This window comes from Syngnathoides biaculeatus, chromosome 6 (assembly GCF_019802595.1).
Source record: "Syngnathoides biaculeatus isolate LvHL_M chromosome 6, ASM1980259v1, whole genome shotgun sequence".
Lineage (NCBI taxonomy): Eukaryota > Metazoa > Chordata > Actinopteri > Syngnathiformes > Syngnathidae > Syngnathoides > Syngnathoides biaculeatus.
Window position 1 is genome coordinate 31,919,394 of NC_084645.1, and position 19,727 is coordinate 31,939,120.

General features: G+C 43.4%; 1 protein-coding gene across 2 annotated transcripts in view; it reads right to left on the minus strand.

Moving 5' to 3' along the window:
- LOC133502500 (FERM domain-containing protein 5) overlaps positions 1–19,727 on the minus strand; it is a 69,022-nt gene that overhangs the window by 22,238 nt on the left and 27,057 nt on the right. For both annotated transcript variants that reach the window (XM_061823365.1, XM_061823364.1), the window contains exon 2: positions 1,728–1,832. In XM_061823365.1, the coding sequence (XP_061679349.1) occupies positions 1,728–1,832 (105 nt within the window). The remainder of the gene's footprint in view (positions 1–1,727; positions 1,833–19,727) is intronic.

Sequence of the window (19,727 nt, forward strand, 5' to 3'; positions counted from 1 at the left end):
GAAAACATTTTTTCGCTCCAGCCTGCAACAGCCTCAAGGAAGACCGCGATATCGAAAAATAGATGGATGAATGCCTTTTCAACCCCGCAAAATGTTGGAACAAACGAGCAAGACGTCATTATACCGTACGAGATCCCATTTCAGGGTGTGTCAAAGGATTTATTCTCTACGTGTTTTGGTTTATCTTTGGCTTTTTGTAGCTTTTGCAACACTCGTTCTGACTTGATACAAATGACTCCATCTACTTTTGCGCTCTAGTTTTTCCTCGAGGGAAAAAGAGAAGCGAGTGCTGGTTTTCACATCATTTGTACGTTATCCTGTATTTTTTTTAAAAAGCGCAATATAAATCACCAAAAATCTACTTTTTCCTCAATATTGTGCAGCCCTCATGATGAGCCATAATTCCAGTTCCCAGAAAAAAATGCAGTTGGATGATGACATTGATGACAAATAGCTTGAATGTTGCAGGAAATGAAATTGTAAAAGTAACTACAACGGTACAAGAGAAGACTTTGGAAAACTAGCATGGCGAGTGGAGGGTGAAAGGATGCTTTATTTACAGGCGGCACGGTGGCCAACTGTAAAGTGTTGGCCTTACAGTTCTGAGGTCCAGGGTTCGATCCCGGCCCCGCTTGTGTGAAGTTTGCATGTTGTCCCCGTGCCTGCGTGGGTTTCCTCCGGGCACTCCGGTTTCCTCCCACATCCCAAAAAACATGCACCATTAATTGGACACTCTAAATGTGACTGTGAGTGCAGCTGTTTGTCTTTATGTGCCCTGCGATTGGCTGACAACCAGTTCAGGGTGTACCCCGCCTCCTGCCTGGGATAGGCTCTAGCACTCCCGCGACCCTTGTGAGGATAAGCGGCTAAGAAAGTGGGTGGATGGATGCTTTAGTTAGCTAGTCTTTGCAATTAATTCAGCACAATGCAGCGTGTCAGCTGGGACAGGCTCAAGCAAACGCGTGACCCCGATGAGGGAAAGGCACGACAGAAAAATGGATCGATGGATGGATCATTAATTGGATTGCAATCAATAAAGCAATTGTTTCATAGAAGATATTTGAGAAATGATATATGTAATTGTAAATGTATGTTACTCATGTTTCTTCATCATTTCATAAATGAGTGAGCCAGTTATTTGATGTGATACATCAATACAAAATAAAATAAACAAATACGTTTTATATGTCACGTCATGTCATTATCCAAGCCACTTATCCTCACAAGGGTTGCAGGAAAGCTGGAGCCTATCCCGGCTAGCTTTGGGCGAAAGGCGGACTACACCCTAAACTGGTCGCCAGTGAGTCGCAGGGCAGATATCGACACCAACATTGAGCGGGAATCGATCCCACACTGCTCGTACCAAAGGCAGGCGTGTGTAGCACTACACCATCAGTGACTGCCGTTTTATAGGAATTGAAGAAATATTACAGGATTCTTGATTAAAGAACGGAGCGGGTGACTGGCATGTGCTGACGCTCTGAAGGGATCGGAGTTGTTCCAACAAGAAAATGGGTTGTAATTTGGTGATGTTGCAGGCAAGAGCTAAATTCTGCTACCGGGTCCAGTGTGCTACCTTCATAATGTAGTGAGATGGCCCGCGGGCAACTACGTGCTCAATTGTATCTTGTGTACTGCGACACGCACCATTAGCTCACGAGGGACATTCCGGAGGAATCCAAGTCGTGCGAGGAAATGACAGCGGTGTGTGTCTGTGTGTGTTTTACCCTCTGCTTGTCGGGGTCGACATATCTGATGCCAAAATAATCTTTCTCCAGCAAGTTGAGGTGGTGGCAGATGAGGTCAAACAGATACTGTCCTTTCGCATCTCGCTGAAGGAGAGGAGAAAATGTTTGAGGTTAACGAAACACTGGGAATAATTCCTGATGGATTGATATCAAATTTCGAGCCTACACTGTCTCCCGTTCACAGGTTCACACATTTTGGATGCACAATACGGCATAGTGTTTATATACTGTAGTATCAATTTATTTTACTCTGAAATGCCGATAATCTGTTGTAGCCAAAAAAAAAAAAAAAAACCCCCACAAAATTTTGTTTTGTATTGTCAATAAAGGAAAATACACATGTATTATACAAAAAACTGAATAAAATGGTTGTGTATGTATGTATTGTGTTGAATGTGGGCCTTCTAGCTCTGTGGCCTAGTGAGCGATGTCAGGAGCTGGCGTTGGGTTGGTCGGTCAGTTCAGTGGGAGTGTCTGGGTGGGAGTTGTGGCCTACAGCAGCAGCTCCTTGTGAGTGTTCTCATTTTCTCTTTGTGTGTTTGACTCTGTTGTTGACTAAAATGCTAAAAAAAAGATTCAACAACGGAGACTCTCTGAGCACACGTGAGAGTACCATTTGCAATTCACATCAAAAAGAGCAATGGTGAGTGTAGTAAGGAAGTGGAGAAACGGGTCCAAGCAGGTTGGAACAGCTGGCGGAAGGTGTCTGGTGACAGAACAGTCTCCAATAGGATGAAGGGCAAAGTTTATAAAACAGTGGTGAGGCCGGCCATGATGTACGGATTAGAGACGGTGGCACTGAAAAAACAACAGGAAGCAGAACTGGAGGTAGCAGAAATGAAGATGCTGAGGATCTCGCTTGGAGTGAACATGTTGGATAGGATTAGAAATGAGCTCATTTAGTGGGACAGCCAAAGGTGGATGTTTTGGAGACAAGGTTAGAGAGAGCAGACTTCGATGGTTTGGACATGTCCAGAGGCGAGAGAGTGAGTATATTGGGTGGAAGGGTGCTGAGGATGGAGCTGCCAGGCAAAAGAGCGAGAGGAAGACCAAAGAAAAGGTTGATGGGATGTTGTGAGGGAGGACAAGAAGACTGTGGTGTTAGAGAGGAGGATGCACGAGATGGGCTTAGATGGAAAAAGATGACACGCTGTGGCGATCCATAACGGGACAAGCCGAAAGGAAAAGAAGATCTACACAGCTAATATTCGCTGTTCAGTTATGTTTGACAAACTAACTATTATTACTGTTGTTTACACTCCCATGCTCCAGCAAGAATTAATGCAAGAGTCCACAAAAAAAGTTCAGTAATAAAACATTAGTCCAAGGCTTTTGATTTCAAATCCAAAATGAAACACACTGCATAAATTGTAAAATGCCTGTTAAGTTTACCTTCCTGAAAAGAGAGTCTTATCATTCTTGATGGCTTTATAGTAAAATCTGAACCTGAGGCATGCCGGAGACTTAATCCAGAACCAGAACCGCCTGAGATGGAAGCTAAAAGACATGATGAATTAGCTATGCCGAGAACCTGCTGCGGGATTTGCTAATCCTCATAGAAATGCATACCCCATACTATACAGTACTTTGCTGTATGAACCTCACAGGCTAGTGCGTAACACTGCATTCCGTTCAGCTCAAAGTGGAGCTTTTGGGATCAGACTAGAACACGTTTTGCTGCGAAAGAAACGATAAAGTTGAAAGCGCCCCGTGACAAACTTTGCGTTAAGCTTGGCAAAGAAAAGCGGTAATTCGTCGCCCCGAATCGTGTACGCCAAGAGGTACAGTATACGCGCTTATGATTTACATAAGGACATTTAGAGGGGTGATTACAAGCAGGCACATCTCTGCGCTGACATTTCCTTTGACAACTTTGATTCAAAAAGCTTTCAATCGTACTCGAAAATGGATTCATCTTTTATACTTGTAAAATCCAAGTTTAGAACACTATTATCAGAAACACCTTGAACAACAACATATTAGAGAATTAGTGTCCAATGCAGGCCACTTGAGTCAGAAGAGGACCACTTTTTAGCCTTTTCACAGAAGAAACATGAAGCTCGTTAACATAAATTTTCATCGTAGGTGCATGTCCACTGTGAGAGGACATGCACCTGTACGATTTTTTAACAATCTATTTTGCGTGATGCAGCTGGAAATAAGTATTTGAACGCCGGTCTATTAGCTAGAATTCTGACCCTCAAAGACCTGTTTGTCCGCCTTTAAAAGTCCACCTCCACTCCATGTATTATCCTGAATCAGGAATAAGGAGAGGATGACCTGGGCCATGTATTGTGAGATTTTGGAGAACAACCTCTTTCCCTCAGTCAGAGCACTGAAGATGGGTCGTGGCTGGGTCTTTCAACTTTTTGACAATGACCCGAAGCACACAGCCAGGAAAACCAAGGAGTGGCTTCATAACAAGCATATCAAGGTTCTGGCGTTGCCGAGCAAGTCTCCAGACCTAAACCCAACAGAAAATCTTTGGAGGGAGATGAAACTCCATGTTTCTCAGCGACAGCCCAGAAACCTGTCTGATCTAGAAAAGATCTGCGTGGAGGAGTAGGCCAAAATCCCTCCTGCAGTGTGTGCAAACCTGGTGAACAACTACAGGAAACGTTTGACCTCTGTAACTGCAAACAAAGGCGACTGTACCAAATGCTAACATTGGTTTTCCTCAGGTGTTCAAATACTTATTTGCAGCTGTATCACACAAATAAATCGTTTAAAAAAAATTACATTGTGATTTCTTCATTTTTCTTTTTAGATTATCTCTCTCACAGGGGGCATGCGCCTACGATGAAAATTTCAGACCCCTCCATGATTTCTAAGTGGGAGAACTTGCAGTATACCAAGGTGTTAAAATACTTATTTTCTTCACTGTACATCCTAAATATTACAAAATATTTAGTAATAATATTTGACATTATTAAATATTAATAGAATGAAATGCATCTGTACAAACAAAGATCTCCTTAATAATAAACGTTGCCCGACTTGTGCTAAATATCTGATACTTTAGCCTAGCAGGTGTAAATCAGTGTTAAAATCTTAAAAAAACGGGGAAGCCAGGAAACTTTCAGTCTTTGTCTTCATGTTCTGTTAGCCTAACACTTTCAACTTGTGGAACGTTTGTTCAGTTTATACTCCAGAAAACAGACGCTGACGTGTCTGCATTGTCCAATTTAGTGTTGCCACCTTAACAGCGATTTCAATTTAGTACGGCAAATTAGTTCTGGGAGCCTTCATTGTGCCATTGCACTGTTGTCACCACAAAGGAGATTTCAGACCCCACGAGAATGCCAATCATTGTTCCTCTGTGTAAATAATGCTTCTTTGGCTCTTTTCTCATTAAATGCAAGGCCATAAAATAAACATAATATTGGGGGTCCTCTTATAATGCATCATTGTCTTCTTTTATCTGCCTTTGAGATGAGTCTCGAACACCTCAAACAATTAAAAAGCAGTTCAGGGTAGAAATGACGCCCCAAGCCTAAAAGGACATCTGGCCTTTTGTTCAAGACATTTGTTAGTATTCTCCCCTGTTCTCTCCAGGCCGCCCCACCCGCTTTGCTCCCCAGTGCACCAACACGCCAAGTACAGCTGCCTTTCGTCCCCCACCAGCCTCTCTGAAAGCAAGCTCACAGAGAAAGAAAATATTTTTGGCCGCTAAAGCAGGTGTAGGGTGTAAAGTGGGCCATGAGGAGAGTTGGTATAAAGTAGTCGCATAGTCAATTTATTAGATTGTTGTTGGTTATTTATTTTGAAAATATTTTAGGTTCAGTTCATTGGTAAAAATACAGTTAAGCCTCGGTTTTCGAACGAAAATTTCGAGATTTTTTTGCTCCTGTTTTCGAACAAAAATCGGTACTCGAACGCCACCAACCAAACCCGGAAATAAGATATTGCGCGCGGCCAGACCAGCTGACCCACGACGTGCTTTGTTGTGAATTCTCACGCCGCCGAAAAAAGAGGGAAATAACATCGTGCGCGGCGCAAGAAGCTAACCCACCCACGACACGTTTTGTTATTGACTATTCGAACGCCCTCTGAAAAAAAAAACGGAAATGATATAAAGCGTGCAGTGGAACCAGCGCACTTTTGTTTTTCTGTATAAAACACCCTGTGTACACAGACGTGTCCCGGTAGTGACTGTTGTTTTTCTTCTCATCTCATTCTCCTCATCTCATATTAACCCCCAATCATGGCTCCAAAGAAAGCAAGTGGAGGTAGTCAGGCTGGGGGTGCTGAAAAACGGAAAGCTCTGCGTAAAATGGTCGACTTCAAGAAAGAATTGACAGCCGAATACGAATCTGGTGTGCGTGTTTCTGGGTTGCTAGAGATACGGCAATGCACTCCCTTGGAACACATTATTTCTTTTATCATTCATTGTAATGGAAAACATCAATTCGGTTTTCGAACAATTCACTTTTTTGAAACATTTTCTGGAACGGATTGTAGTCCAGAACCGGGGCATCACTGTAGATGCATTTTGAAGTACAAGTTTAACAGATAGGATGTACTTGAGTACAAAAGATATAGCTAGTGCTGGTGCTAAAATGCTAAAGTAGCTAATGATAGCAAGTGAGAGAATACATTTTTCTTGTTTGCCTTTTGGCACATTATCAGATGGTGTAACTATCAATTTCAAATGGTTGCCTGTCCCTATTTGGGCCATGCTGATGGACCGGCGACCAGTTCAGGGTCTTGCCGATCTCAAACTCGTAAATCACCAGGGAGAGACTCTCGGACCGTGTGACCCTGAACCGCATATGCAGTGTTTCAGCCTGGCACAAGAATGGATTTGCCACAATCATTCTTGAAACAAACATAAAAAATTCTCTGAAATATGACCATGGATAGGGTATATCTTGCTCATTAACCCATTCGTGGGCAGCGTCCCATTTTTGGGACATCATGATTATAGCATTATATCCTTCAATATATCAAAATATTCAAATGTTTCAATCTGAAGCCATAATTTGGTATCAGGAGAGGATAACACATTGGTCAAAGTTAGCTCGGAGTTATTTCCCTTTCCTTCCTGACCCAACATGGCTGCCTCAAGTTATCATATAACTTAACTGTAAACAAAAAAGAAGTGTTATTTCCTTGATTGTGGCCTGTCAGGAGACTTTTATCTCAAGAAGGCAAAAAATTGCCACCCTGCCCATGAATGGGTTAATGCTCCTGTTTCAAGTTCCTCCATGTCGCTCCTGTTCCCGTTTTGTCCATATAGAAGTCCCCAAGATCTCAGTAACTCCGTCTAAATCTCACCTGTGCTTGACTTGACCACTCTCTTTATTTAAGACTTTTTATGCTGTGAAAATGAACATTTAAAAAAGTAACAAGACCGTTTCGACTAACCAAATGGTGGAAAGTACAGATATCTGTTTTTAAATGTAGGGAGTTAAAAAAAATCATCAGAAGAATACATAAGTAGCATACAGATACCAGAAAAATCAATTTGAAAGGTATTTTTAATCTTTTCACTCCTCATCCAGATGAATGCATTTATAAGCCTTACCACGTCTTTGATGGGCAAAAAGGAATGGAAAAATATTTGCTAATGTACCTGCGAACGGTGGCTCTTTTACAGCCAAGAGCGGCCCCTGTGTAAAATGGGCACTTTCTTTTCAGATTAATCATTAAAACGGTCTCCATGTCCGCACAAGAGCCCAGGCCATTAATAAAAGATCGTATCACGGGAGTGGAAACCATCGATGCCATTAACTGTGTCATTCTGACAGTGTGTGCGTGCGTGGCTTGGTGATTTCTCGGCCTCCATAAGCAGATGACTTTCTTATGTCCGCTGCGGAGACCGCTTAATGCACCAGAGCCACTGAGTCAGGTGACCAAGCGACACGGAGTTCATCTTGTGACCGTGCTGCTCCCGCGGGACAGAATGACCTGCCCCATCTCTCACATCTTATTATTACGACGCCGGCTTCATCGGAGACGACCATGACCAAGTATGATTCCAGCGGTCCGCGCTTGGATCAACTGCAATCTTGTCTCATGTGAGCAGTGAGGATGAAATGTAGACCAGCACCCAGTGACAGACTTGGGCGCGAGAGCACCACATGAGTCTGTCCTCCCCACTCTCGTGATTTCCGGCCTATAAGCCGCGACTTTTTTTCCCCCCCACGTTTTCAATGCGGTGATTGGGCTAATTTGTGCATTTTTTTCTAACGGCCGCAAGGGGGCACTCGAGGGGAAAAGGTAAGAGTGAGATCAGTGGAATATATATGCCGAGGAAGTGACTTTTACCGTTTTTTTTTTGTTTGTTTGTTTTTTTAACCAGCCGTGTTAGCGCTGCGCTAGCCTGTTGCTGCTGTGTTACTGCTGCGTCTCAGTGACTTCTACCGTTTTTTTTTTTTTTTTTTTTTTTTTAACCGGCCCTCTTGGCGCTGTGCTAGCGTGTAGCTGGTGTGTTACTGGCCCATCTCAGTGATTTTTACTGGTATGTTTTTTTTTTTAACCAGCACTGTTAGCGCCGTGCTAGCGTTAGCTCCGTGCCAGTGTGTTTCTGCTGTGTTATCGCTGCGTCTCAGTGATTTAGGTTTTTTTTTTTTTTTTTAACAGGGTCTATTAGTGCTGTGCTACCAGAGGCCCTGTAGCTCAGTGGTTAGAGCACTGGTTGGTAAACCAGGGGTTGTGGGTTCGTATCCCACTGGGGGCCTCCACTCCCTGAGAAGGGTTGCGTCAGGAAGGGCATCCGGCGTAAAATTGTGCCAAACATATGTGCGTTCATCTGAGATGACACGCTGTGGCGACGCCGAAAGAAACTTACTTACTTATTAGTGCTGTGCTACCGTGTTCCTACTGTGTAGCTGCCGCGGCTGTATTTTATTTTATTTTATTTTTTTACCAGTGTGTTTTTTTTTTTTAACCAGCACTGTTAGCGCCATGCTAGCGTTAGCTCCGTGCCAGTGTGTTTCTGCTGTGTTATCGCTGCGTCTCAGTGATTTAGGTTTTTTTTTTTTTTTAACAGGGTCTATTAGTGCTGTGCTACCAGAGGCCCTGTAGCTCAGTGGTTAGAGCACTGGTTTGGTAAACCAGGGGTTGTGGGTTCGTATCCCACTGGGGCCTCCACTCCCTGAGAAGGGTTGCGTCAGGAAGGGCATCCGGCGTAAAAATTGTGCCAAACATATGTGCGTTCATCTGAGATGACACGCTGTGGCGACGCCGAAAGAAACTTACTTACTTATTAGTGCTGTGCTACCGTGTTCCTACTGTGTAGCTGCCGCGGCTGTATTTTATTTTATTTTATTTTTTTACCAGTGTGTTTTTTTTTTTTTTTTTAAACCAGCCCTGTTCATGCTACCCTGTGGTTGCTATGTTAAACTAAGCTAAGGTATTCAAACATTGAAAACTCTTTCTGTGTGCCGTCGTTATTTGTAAATATCTCGTGTTTCAATGTGGGTTTCAATGTGGGCACTTGTGGCTCTTACACAGGTGCGGCTTATGTATGCACCAAAAGGTATTTCCTTTACAAATGTACTGGGTGAGGTTGATAATCCGGTGCGCTCTGTAGGCTGGAAATTACGGTATATTCTATAGTCTACACTGCAAATTGTCAAGGGCAGAACACAGAACATGACCCAAAATGCATGACACCAATTCAATGGACTGTTTCAAAAAAGAGAAGTTTAATAAATGAGCATTGGTCGGCATACATACAGGCAATCGGCAAAGGCAACAGTATCTAAAAACGTGAGGCAAAAGGCGAGGTCAGTAATCAAAACAGGGTCTCGGCTTACTTTGAGTCAGTGACACGGAAACAGGGACTGCTTGAACGTGACAACAAGGTACAACAAACTGGCAACCAGAAAGAACGAGACACGAGGTTAAATGAATGCATGGAGGGGGGGGGGGGGGGGTGTCATGCTCTCAGGAGCAGGTGCGACCAAGCCAGGAGGAACACAACAACTATGACACACACAGTATGTACACTCACTCTCTCTGTGTATATATATATATATTACAAAATGTATGACATCTGCATCTCCATATATAATTCTAAATAAATTCTCAATGAGCCAGCCTGCAATTATCAAAGCCATTAGCAAAGGATGACAGGAGGAAGGATAATCGCCGCTCAGGGATCTGCGGCTGACGGGGGCGTCCAAATACACAACGCTCATCTGTGATACATCTTCTGGTTTAGTGCAGATACAGAAACAAGTACAGTCAACGCAAAAAAATGTATGATGTCAAAAAATTTCACCACCCCAAAAAAAAAATGTCTGGCTCCCCGAGTTGCAGAACGAAGGGATTAGCATATGGTGTGATATTCGCTGTCATTGTGGTGGCTCGTTGGCAGCTGTCGATTGGGGTTATTAAGTAAATACAGCCCTGAGCAGAAGGAGGAGATATGGTACATGAAATGTGTCACTCAGACGATATCAAATCATCAGTCATCTTAAGCGGGATGCTCGGAGGGGGAAATTAACAAAGATGTCATCGCCGTTTTACAAATTATATCTGTATATACGCCCATGAGGTGGAATAACCATTTTGCGTAATGTTGTGCAGAGGTGTTCTAATGAGGAATAATAACGCGTTACCATGAAATGGAAAAGCAGTTTGAAGTCATTTGAAACAGCAAAAGGCAGAGCCATTAAAAAATTACTTTGATGGGAACGGGTGAGGTTCCCGTGATTGATTCCTCTTTTGATTCCTTCCAGAAGTGGGTGGAATCAAAAGAGAATAAAGACAATTGCAAAGGGGGAAGCACAAATGAGAAATGATTCTGCTTAAAGTCTGAATGAGAGAGATTTTTTAATAGTGTGATGAGATTTATTTTAAGAATTCCGGTTTACCACCAGGATGGCAAACAAGCTCAACATAATGGGGACAGCAGTGCTGTCATTTCCACGGCGACCCCGCAAAAGGCAAACAGTCGTGACCTTCGACAGAAGTGATTTTTTTTTTTTCACAGCATCCATGCCGGTGACGTGTAATGACAGGCAATACAATTAAACGCTTTCCCGCCAAATAGCAGTAGATAGGTAATTAACCTGTATAAACAATTTTTGTGACATTATTGTTTAGTGCTATGTCATGACATTTTTTTCCCAATAAAAAATAACTATTGATTTGATAAATGTTGGGATTTGGAAGCATTGTTGTCGCCAGGACACCTGGTCATGTAACTGCTGCGCTTGCCACACACGAAATTATCACATTGATTTCAAGACATGATGAAGACAAGATCTGTAATTACACTGTAATTAAACACTCACTATTCAGGTGGGGATCGGGACTGACGACCTCACCCACACTTATGCGCCAATCATCATCAAACGTCACGTTCACCTACTGGAAACCAACACAGTAGTCATGTCATTATCCAAGCTGCTTACCCTCACAAGGGTTGCGGGAAAGCTGGAGCCTATCCCAGCTAGCTTCCGACGAAAGGCAGACTACACCCTGAACTGGACGCCAGTCAGTCGCAGGGCAGATATCGACACCATTGAGTGGGAATCGATCCCACACTACCTGCACCAAAGGCAGGTGTGTGTACCACTACACCATCAGTGAATAACAATAATAATTATAATAATACACTTCCCTTCTATATGTTTATCTTGGTTCTCATCTGTTTATCATTTCTTTGCCTCTGGAAAGTGCTATGGGTTTGCCTTGTGCGTTGGGTGGGCGGGTTCAAACAAAAGGTGCTGTCCCTTCAGTTGTTTAACCCATCCATCCATCTTCTTTGCTGCTTATCCTCACGAGGGTCGGGGGGAGTGCTGGAGCCTATCCCAGCTGTCAACGGGCAGGAGGCGGGGTACACCCTGAACTGGTTGCCAGCCAATCGCAGGGCACATTGAGAGAAACAGCCGCACTCACAATAACACCTAGGGGCAATTGAGAGTGTCCAATTAGTGGAGCATGTTTTAGGGATGTGGGAGGAAACTGGAGTGCCCAGAGAAAACCCACGCAGGCACAGGGAGAACATGCAAACTCCACACAGGCCTGTCCGGGATTGAACCAGGGACCTTGGAACTGTGAGGCCAACGCTTTACCAGCTGATCCACCGTGCCGCCTTGTTTAACCCATCTGGATCCAAAAGCTGGAATTCTGAACTTTTGTCCAATATTCATCTTTTGATCTGAAACCCAAATGTCTTTGGCACACAACAAAAACAAAAGGAATTGACCTTCCCCTTTCACTACTTTTGGAGGAGACTTGTCAGAAATGAGGTATTCCTGTTTGTTCCAAACAATACATAATAAACATATAGTGAACTTGATGTATTTAGCAACCATTTGAAAGTTACTCTTAAACGATGCAAATTTTAATGTGAAGGTCAACTCGAATTTGCGCATCTCTCACACTCGACACTGAAGTCAGCAGCAGTTGACAGGAAATGGTGAGTGCAGGCAAAATGGCGGTAGGAGGGCTTCATATGCATACACTGACTATATAGTAACAGGGACGCAGTGGTCGCATCAATGCTGAGTTGAGAAATAGCAATTACATCCACGAGCAGGTTTGCTCGCTATTTGTGTCTGAACCCAAAGCTTTGGGCGGGCTTCACAAAAATCCCAGTGAAGTCATTAGTTCCCAGCCCACCAGTGATGGATGTCCTTGCCTGCCTGCCTGCCTGCCTGCTTGCTTGCTTGCCTGCCTGGCTCCAGCAACGATTCTATCACATTGACACACTGTGCAGGAGTGTAATTACAAACATCTCAGACAACACACTTTGAAGAGCTGCATTTCAAGGAATGGAAGCCGAGACAGCAAAATGGCAAGAGTTTCGAACACCTCTACGATCGACAGGTCCCCTCCCCTGTTCCTGGACATCTTCGGGTAAGCTTGGCCACAATCGTTCCCGCCTGTACACACCAGTTAGGCTTTCTTGCTAAAAAGTGTGACAAATCACCCCCAAAGCAAATTGGCTGCACAATCAGTGTCGAGCTTTGGATTAGCATGTAAACAATGCCTCATTTTCGTTTTTTTTTGTTTGTTTGTTTTTTTGTGATTTGCGCAAACCCCAGCTGTGACGCACCACTTATATCAATCCAAGCCGAATGAATGGCTAGTGGGCGATGACCCGGTGTCACTCCTTTTCACTGAGTCAGACTTTCAGAACCGAGACATTCTGAGGCTCCGCAGCAGTACAAGTGCGGCGCGCGGCGCATCCACTCGGTCTAGCCAACGGGCATGACGCATTGCATCAGGCATCGTGCCAAGGATTCGTTCACACATTGACTCATATCTGGGTTTTATCTGTGATTTAGCCATGAGCGGTGAACAATTGGATTTCATGCCAGGTATTTGTGGCTGAAAACACTTTTCACAAGACCATCACGGTTTTCAGATTATTGTATACGCTTAGTGAGAACAATAAAGAGACATGGTTGTTATGGTGTAGAACAAGGTGTTATCAACCAGATTATAAACTAGCTATTATATTATCTTCTTAAATAATTTATGATGTGAGTGAGCAATTAATTCATCCAATAATTATCTAAAAATTAAGGATGTGAGATTTGGATTGACACGGTTTTAATCCGCATGCTCTTTGTGAAAAAAAAAAAAAAAAACCATATATATATATATATATATATATGTATATTTATATATATATACACACACATATCATAAATGATGAAATTGAGATATTACAAGCATTTTTGTGCTCCCAACATCAACAATAGTTGAAAAACACAATACAGTTGATTTCTGATTCCAAAACTAATTCATGCATTTAATGTGTAAATATGACGGGTCAATTAAAGATTTTTATGGTTTCACAGTCATATTGGCCCTCTGACAAAAACCAAAGCTACTATGTGGCCTGTGATAAAAATGAGTTTGACACCCTGGCCCTATATTAACAGTGGATAAGACTACAAGACAAATTTGGTCTTTTACGATTGGACCATGTAATACTACTGCAATAAAAATGTGCACGCTGATCCCAACGTACCCATTCGTTTACAAAAACAGGGGTTAATTATCATGAGCGGGGCTTGAGGACAGCCAGGAGGGGCGTGGCCTGGTCACGGCTCTGGGCGGTGCCATCTCTGGCACTCATCACAGCTGTTGCGCATTCGGCCTGATAATTGACCATGTATTTTTGTCGGAATTTTCGTCACGGGCTTTTGCCAGTTCATTGAGTTTGCACCGGGTCACCGGGTGCGGACACTTCTTCTGAAATAAAACCTGCTCGACATTATGCCTTTGTCTCGCAGTCCTGCATTTGGGTCCTCCCCCGCACCGCTGGCTTGTGAAATTTATCTTGTCAACTCAAACGCGACCTGATACACTCGTTAGCACAGCCAGAACAACAACAATTGATCGTGCGTGTATTATGTTGGTCAAAAAAGAACAATGGGGAAAAATGTGAGGAGGGGTCACCGGTGCTCGGGAGGAGACATTCATTCAAGGATTGCTTGAGGTATATTCCCGTACTTTTAATACGATACGCCTCACAAGCAGGCAACAAAACGTTATGTGGCCTAGCAAGCTAGTGCTAGCACTAACACTTGTATGTAAATATGCCAGCATTGTGCTGAATCATTACAACAAAATCCTGATCAATATCCAAATAATGATAAAGAATGACTACATAAACTTCTCCAGTGGTGGACGTATCGAGACTCCCCCCCTGTGGAATTTTTGTCATCTTTGTCAAAGACAAAGAGCAGAGAAACAAGTCAGGCAAATCACCTCGGTGAGGTGGTTAAAATCCATTTCCTTCCAGAAGGAAGAGGAAACGTGTTAGAGGTGGAGTGACCCTAAGTCATGATGTATTTATGTTCACAATAGAAACCCATTAGCTCAGCTTTCTATAGATTGAACGACTACTGTATCTTACATACTAAACAGGCGCTTCACCATTTGCATAATTAAGTGCATCAGAACAGTATTGATTTAACAACTCAGCAAAGGCTATGCATCCTCGGACTGTGATGCACGAGCTCAAAGTGGATTAGCAGCACACAGCAGCGGCGCACCACATTGACGGATGGATTGAGAGACTTTAAACCTCCTATTGTGAGGGAACGCCGTTAAAGAAGCAATGTGAGGAAATCACATATTTTCCAGCAGGGCACGAGATAAGAGCGCTGCAGAAATGTCGGGGCAACCAAGTGAAGAGACGGAGAAGAGGCGAAGCGAGCGGAGGTCTTTTGCATTTGTTCGAGCTTTTCTGTAGTCAAGAGCTGCAGTTTAATGCGCCCTGCTGGTTGAAGTCGCTTCCAGATGGAAGACTGTTTGCTTGTCAGACACACTTGTTTTCCTGTGACTTCGCCATGTGGAACCACTGTAACCGTCGTTCACTTCACCACCCTTGTCAAAAGTACTCTTAGAAAGAATAAAATTACTTCACACCCAATTGGACGACATGGAAAAAGATTGGTGCATATCTCCAACTTATACTGTATGTACAATCAGGGGTTGGTTTTATGGCACCTTTCTTAGTATATCAAACCTACTTGGCTCGTCACTGCGCTTTTAACTCCATTTATTCAATTGACAGAGCATCCAAACTATCACGGACTATTTCTACGGTCTTTGATACTATCTATACAGCAGGTGTGCCAAACTCATTTTTGTCGCTAGCCACGTTGCACTTACGATGTCCCTCAGAGGGCCGTTTTGACCGAAAAGCCAGAGAAATGGTGAATCACCTCATTTTATTCCATATACTGTACATAACAAATACTGTAGATGCATAACCAATTCTGAAATCAGAAGTCCAGGATTCAGTTATTGTAAAAACTAAAAAGAGCAATTGGTAATAAAAAAAAAAAAAATGCTTGGAACATTTTAACATCCAGTTCAGGGTGTAGTCCGCCTCTCGGCCGAAGCTAGCTGGGATAGACTCTGGCTTTCCCGCAACCCTTGTGAGAATAAGTGGCTTGGATAATGACATGACCTTTTAACATTACTTATTACATATGAATTTAAAATCTCTGAAGAGATTTTCATGAGGATCACAAGAGTCGATCCACATAATTTGCTTCTGCGGGCCGTATAAAATGATGTGGCGGGCCGGATCTGGCCCCCGGGCCTTGAGTTGGACACCTGTAGTGGTACAGTATGTGAAATTAACCACTGCTGGCCGTTGAGTAGTGGAGCAAATTCCTCACGACTGCATCTTTGAAATATTTAAGAAACACAGCTAGAAATGATCAAAATCCAACTAGCTTTCCCCCTTGCTGTGACGACACTCGAGATGTTGAGCTATTAAACTCCACAGTGTCCACTTTGAGGGCAACAGGAAAACAGAGCGAGTCAGCATCTCCTCAAGAATAAAGGAAACCCTGAGGCACGGTTTTCACAGTCTCCGCAGGACTATTTTGGTGCTTAGGACCAACAGTGACAACCGAGTAAAATGACTAAAAATAAGACCCTTTTGTGTACCAGTGACCTAATACACAAAGCAAGGTCTGAAAATACAGAAATTTACGACTGTACTTCTTTCCATTTTTACCTGATGACCAGGTGTCCCAATACTTTTTACGCAATCCAGTGGGCCATGACAAATCGTCAGGTGTGCCAGCGGGAAATGATCCAATTTCACTTGATTGGTCTGAAAATGATTTTGTATTAGCTATAAATAATGTATCTTCTTTCATCGAGGCCAACAACATATATTGACAGGCATAACAATTAAATGCCGTTCTGCTAAACGGCAGAAGTTACCTACTGATCCGCGGTTTCCTGTGGCTGTAGGCCTATCAGCATCGTGTTTAACTAAACAGCCTCAGATTTCACACGGAGTTCCTAAATTTGTAAGTACATTGAGACAAGCACATCATTATTATTTCAGTTGTTCCATCTTTCGGCCTGTCCCATTGGGGGTTGCCACAACGAGTTGGTTGGCACAGTTTTTACACTGGATTGCATTCCTGACGCAATGCAAACACGCAGGCTCGGGAGCGGCATTTTTTTGCAATGTTGTTTAGTGGTATGAATTTTATCATGTAAAAATGTGCACCTTGGCTCAGTAAAGATTGGGAAAGATTGACCCAGTTGCTTACTGGAAAGATGTAGCGTTGGCAGAATACATGTCACGTAGCGAGTGAGACACCAGCGATGGTATCGATTCACGCTTCCGACGGTCTTCAGAGCCACAGGAAAGACGACTTTCCACAGGTGAAACCAAGCATGAAAATGCAGCAAGCTGTTTGGCCCTGGAGGCTGGACGCATTGCACACGGGCGTGTAAGGCCCACCGCCGCCTCAGCGTGTCGAGGCTTTAATGGAGGCCCAAGAGAGATGCGATCACCCAAGTGAATGCACTAAAAAAACAATCTTTTCATAGAATGTGGGCAGGACATGCAAGGAAGTTTATCTTCTGATGTTTGAGTTTGGTAAACAGAAGCTTTAATGTTATGGCCTGCTTAGTATACACCGAGGAACACACACATCCACACCAAGAAGTCATTTATTGCCACTTCTTAACAAATGCGTTATTACCTTCGAAGGTCCGACACCAATTAAGGCCGAGTAGGGCTACCATAATGGAGAGGAATGAGCAAATGATCTTATTGGTCACACACTCGAGTCACCCGCTGGGAAATGCAGCAGAGCTCTTCAGCATCCCACAAAGCCGAGAAAGCTTTTGCGCCGTGGCATTGGACACACGAGCAGTTTAACGAGGGGAGCGAGCGCGTCGACGGGCTGCGCGGCGTTTGGCCACCAAAACAGCAAGGCGGTGAGGAGCGATGACAACTGCTGCCTTGTCAGCTGTGAATTTGGCATGACAGCTTATTTGGGAGATTTCCTATGCTGTCACTTACGGAGAAGCAAGGAGGAGCGTCCTTATTGGCTAATCCTTGACACTGTTCAAATTACTTGAAACAGTCGCTCTGATTTCCGCTTTAATGAGGGCTAAGTGAGAGGCCGTCCAATGAATAAAACTTCAATTTAGAAGACTGCTCTAGATAAATACACTCCGTGAACTACTTTTCAAAATGATATGACACTAAATCAAGAACTGCACATGACCTTTAGATACAGTCGGGGACATCGACAGAGCCAGGAATAGTGAAAAATCACAAGTACTGTAGTTAAAAGTGAACCCCTGCATTCTATTTTTTTTTTCTGCTGATAAAACTCATACATCTGTGTTTTTTTTTTATGCACAGGCCAAGTACGAAGTTGCAGGATACATGAAATGAGAGACTGTTGAAGTGAGTTGAGGAGCCTCATTTAAAGAAGCACAGCCCTTTGCTGCTGTCAGTAGGTAATTACAGTATGGCGTGACCATCAATTACTTGTTTCAAAACCCAGGCTAAATTTAGTTCCTCCCCAGCGTACAAAGTTTTTTTTTCAGTTTTTCAGAGCCCGTCATCCATGCGGAAATTTACGGAGGTGTCATTCGATATCCAAGTGGTCGTCATATTGGCTCCATCTACTGCCCGTGACGTCACCCCGGACATTCACCATTGAAAACACGCTGTGGCCCCTACTATGGGACGCGCCCCTTCAGACACGGAAGCTCTTTTCGAAGAAGAGAACGTCTCACAATCGAGTGAAGTGTCCGGGGCAACATTACCCTATTTAGATGCGGATCATTTCTAACTAACAGACTCCCAGACAGGATGTATGACCCAGGCCGGCCGAAGCCATGCTCGTCCGCGCGTTGGGTAAATCCATCCTCCCGAGTGTTCGAGCAATATCCAGAAATGCAACGAGGCGGCATTTTGGCTAACACGAAGGAACAGCGACCAACCTCCCATCAAGTAAAACTAGTATAAACATACAAGAACGCTTGAGTGCGGTACTGCCCTTAACATCACTTCCTGGTTCTTGTCGAAAACAAATCCCTCGAGAGGATTTTCATGGCGGGAGTTACAAAAAGTCATACGTCAAAATCATGTTTTGTGGTGAAAAAAACGGATGTGTCCATACCGGCTGCTGTTTTTTCCATTAATAACTAAAAATCATCCATTTCATGACAGTGGCACTTTAACCAAAAGTAAAACAGTAATAATAATAATAATAATAGCGTACAAGTTCTTCCAAAAAGAAAAAACGTAATTATCAAATTGTAACCTGCGATTCGTCTTGGTGATTAGTGCAGATACACGTATACTGTACTAACTTGCCGTTATACAACATTTAATGCTATTTCCAGTGGAGTGTCTCTCACGGGGTAAGATTTGTGAAGTAGCAAGTCTGTAATAGTTAAGACATCCTCCTCTCGGGTTGACCAGGGAGGGAAAATTGGAACTGAATTAGTTTCAAAGCAGTAAGTGGAGCTGGTATTTTTAGCCCCAATCTGATTGCATGGTTAAAATAAATTAAGTCCTCTTGGAATGAATCTACAATACTGGAGCAAAAAATAGAACTTTTAGTACAAGCCCCCCCCCAACCTATCCCCCGCCGCAGCTGAGCTTCTTCTCCCGGAGGGAGACATGGTGTTGATTGGCTTGCGGACCCAAGGTTCAATATTCTCCCCAGCGATCATAAGAGAGGCAAACGGTGTCAGGATGTGCTGTAAAAGGGCGCAGACAGTAGATGGAATATCCTGGCACGTTTGCCTCATAGTTCTGAGGATCGGGGTTCAAATCCAGGGTCGCCTGAGTGGAGTTTGGATGTTCTCCATCCATTAGTCTATTCATCCTGAGCCGCTTATCCTCAAAACGGCAGCAGGAGTGCTGGACCTTATCTCAGCTGTCTTCAGGAAGGAGGCGGGGTACACGCCGAACTGGTTGCCAGACAATCGCAGTATTGTAAAATTAAAGAAAAAAATTTAATTATATTTTTATTTACGCATATCACCCGCCCCTACTTACAGTAACAGTCTTGTGCCATCATATTTACACTATCTGATGTGCTTTTATGATTGATGAAGGAAACGCAAGAGTCACCTGTTTTGGTTTAGTTTTTAAGAGATTTTTGTTTAATTTCATCCTATTTTATTATATTTCTTATCATCATTCAGTTTTTTATTTCGACGTGGAATCTTTTAGTCTTCTCGCGCTTTTACGTTTAAATCCTGTCTCTCCTC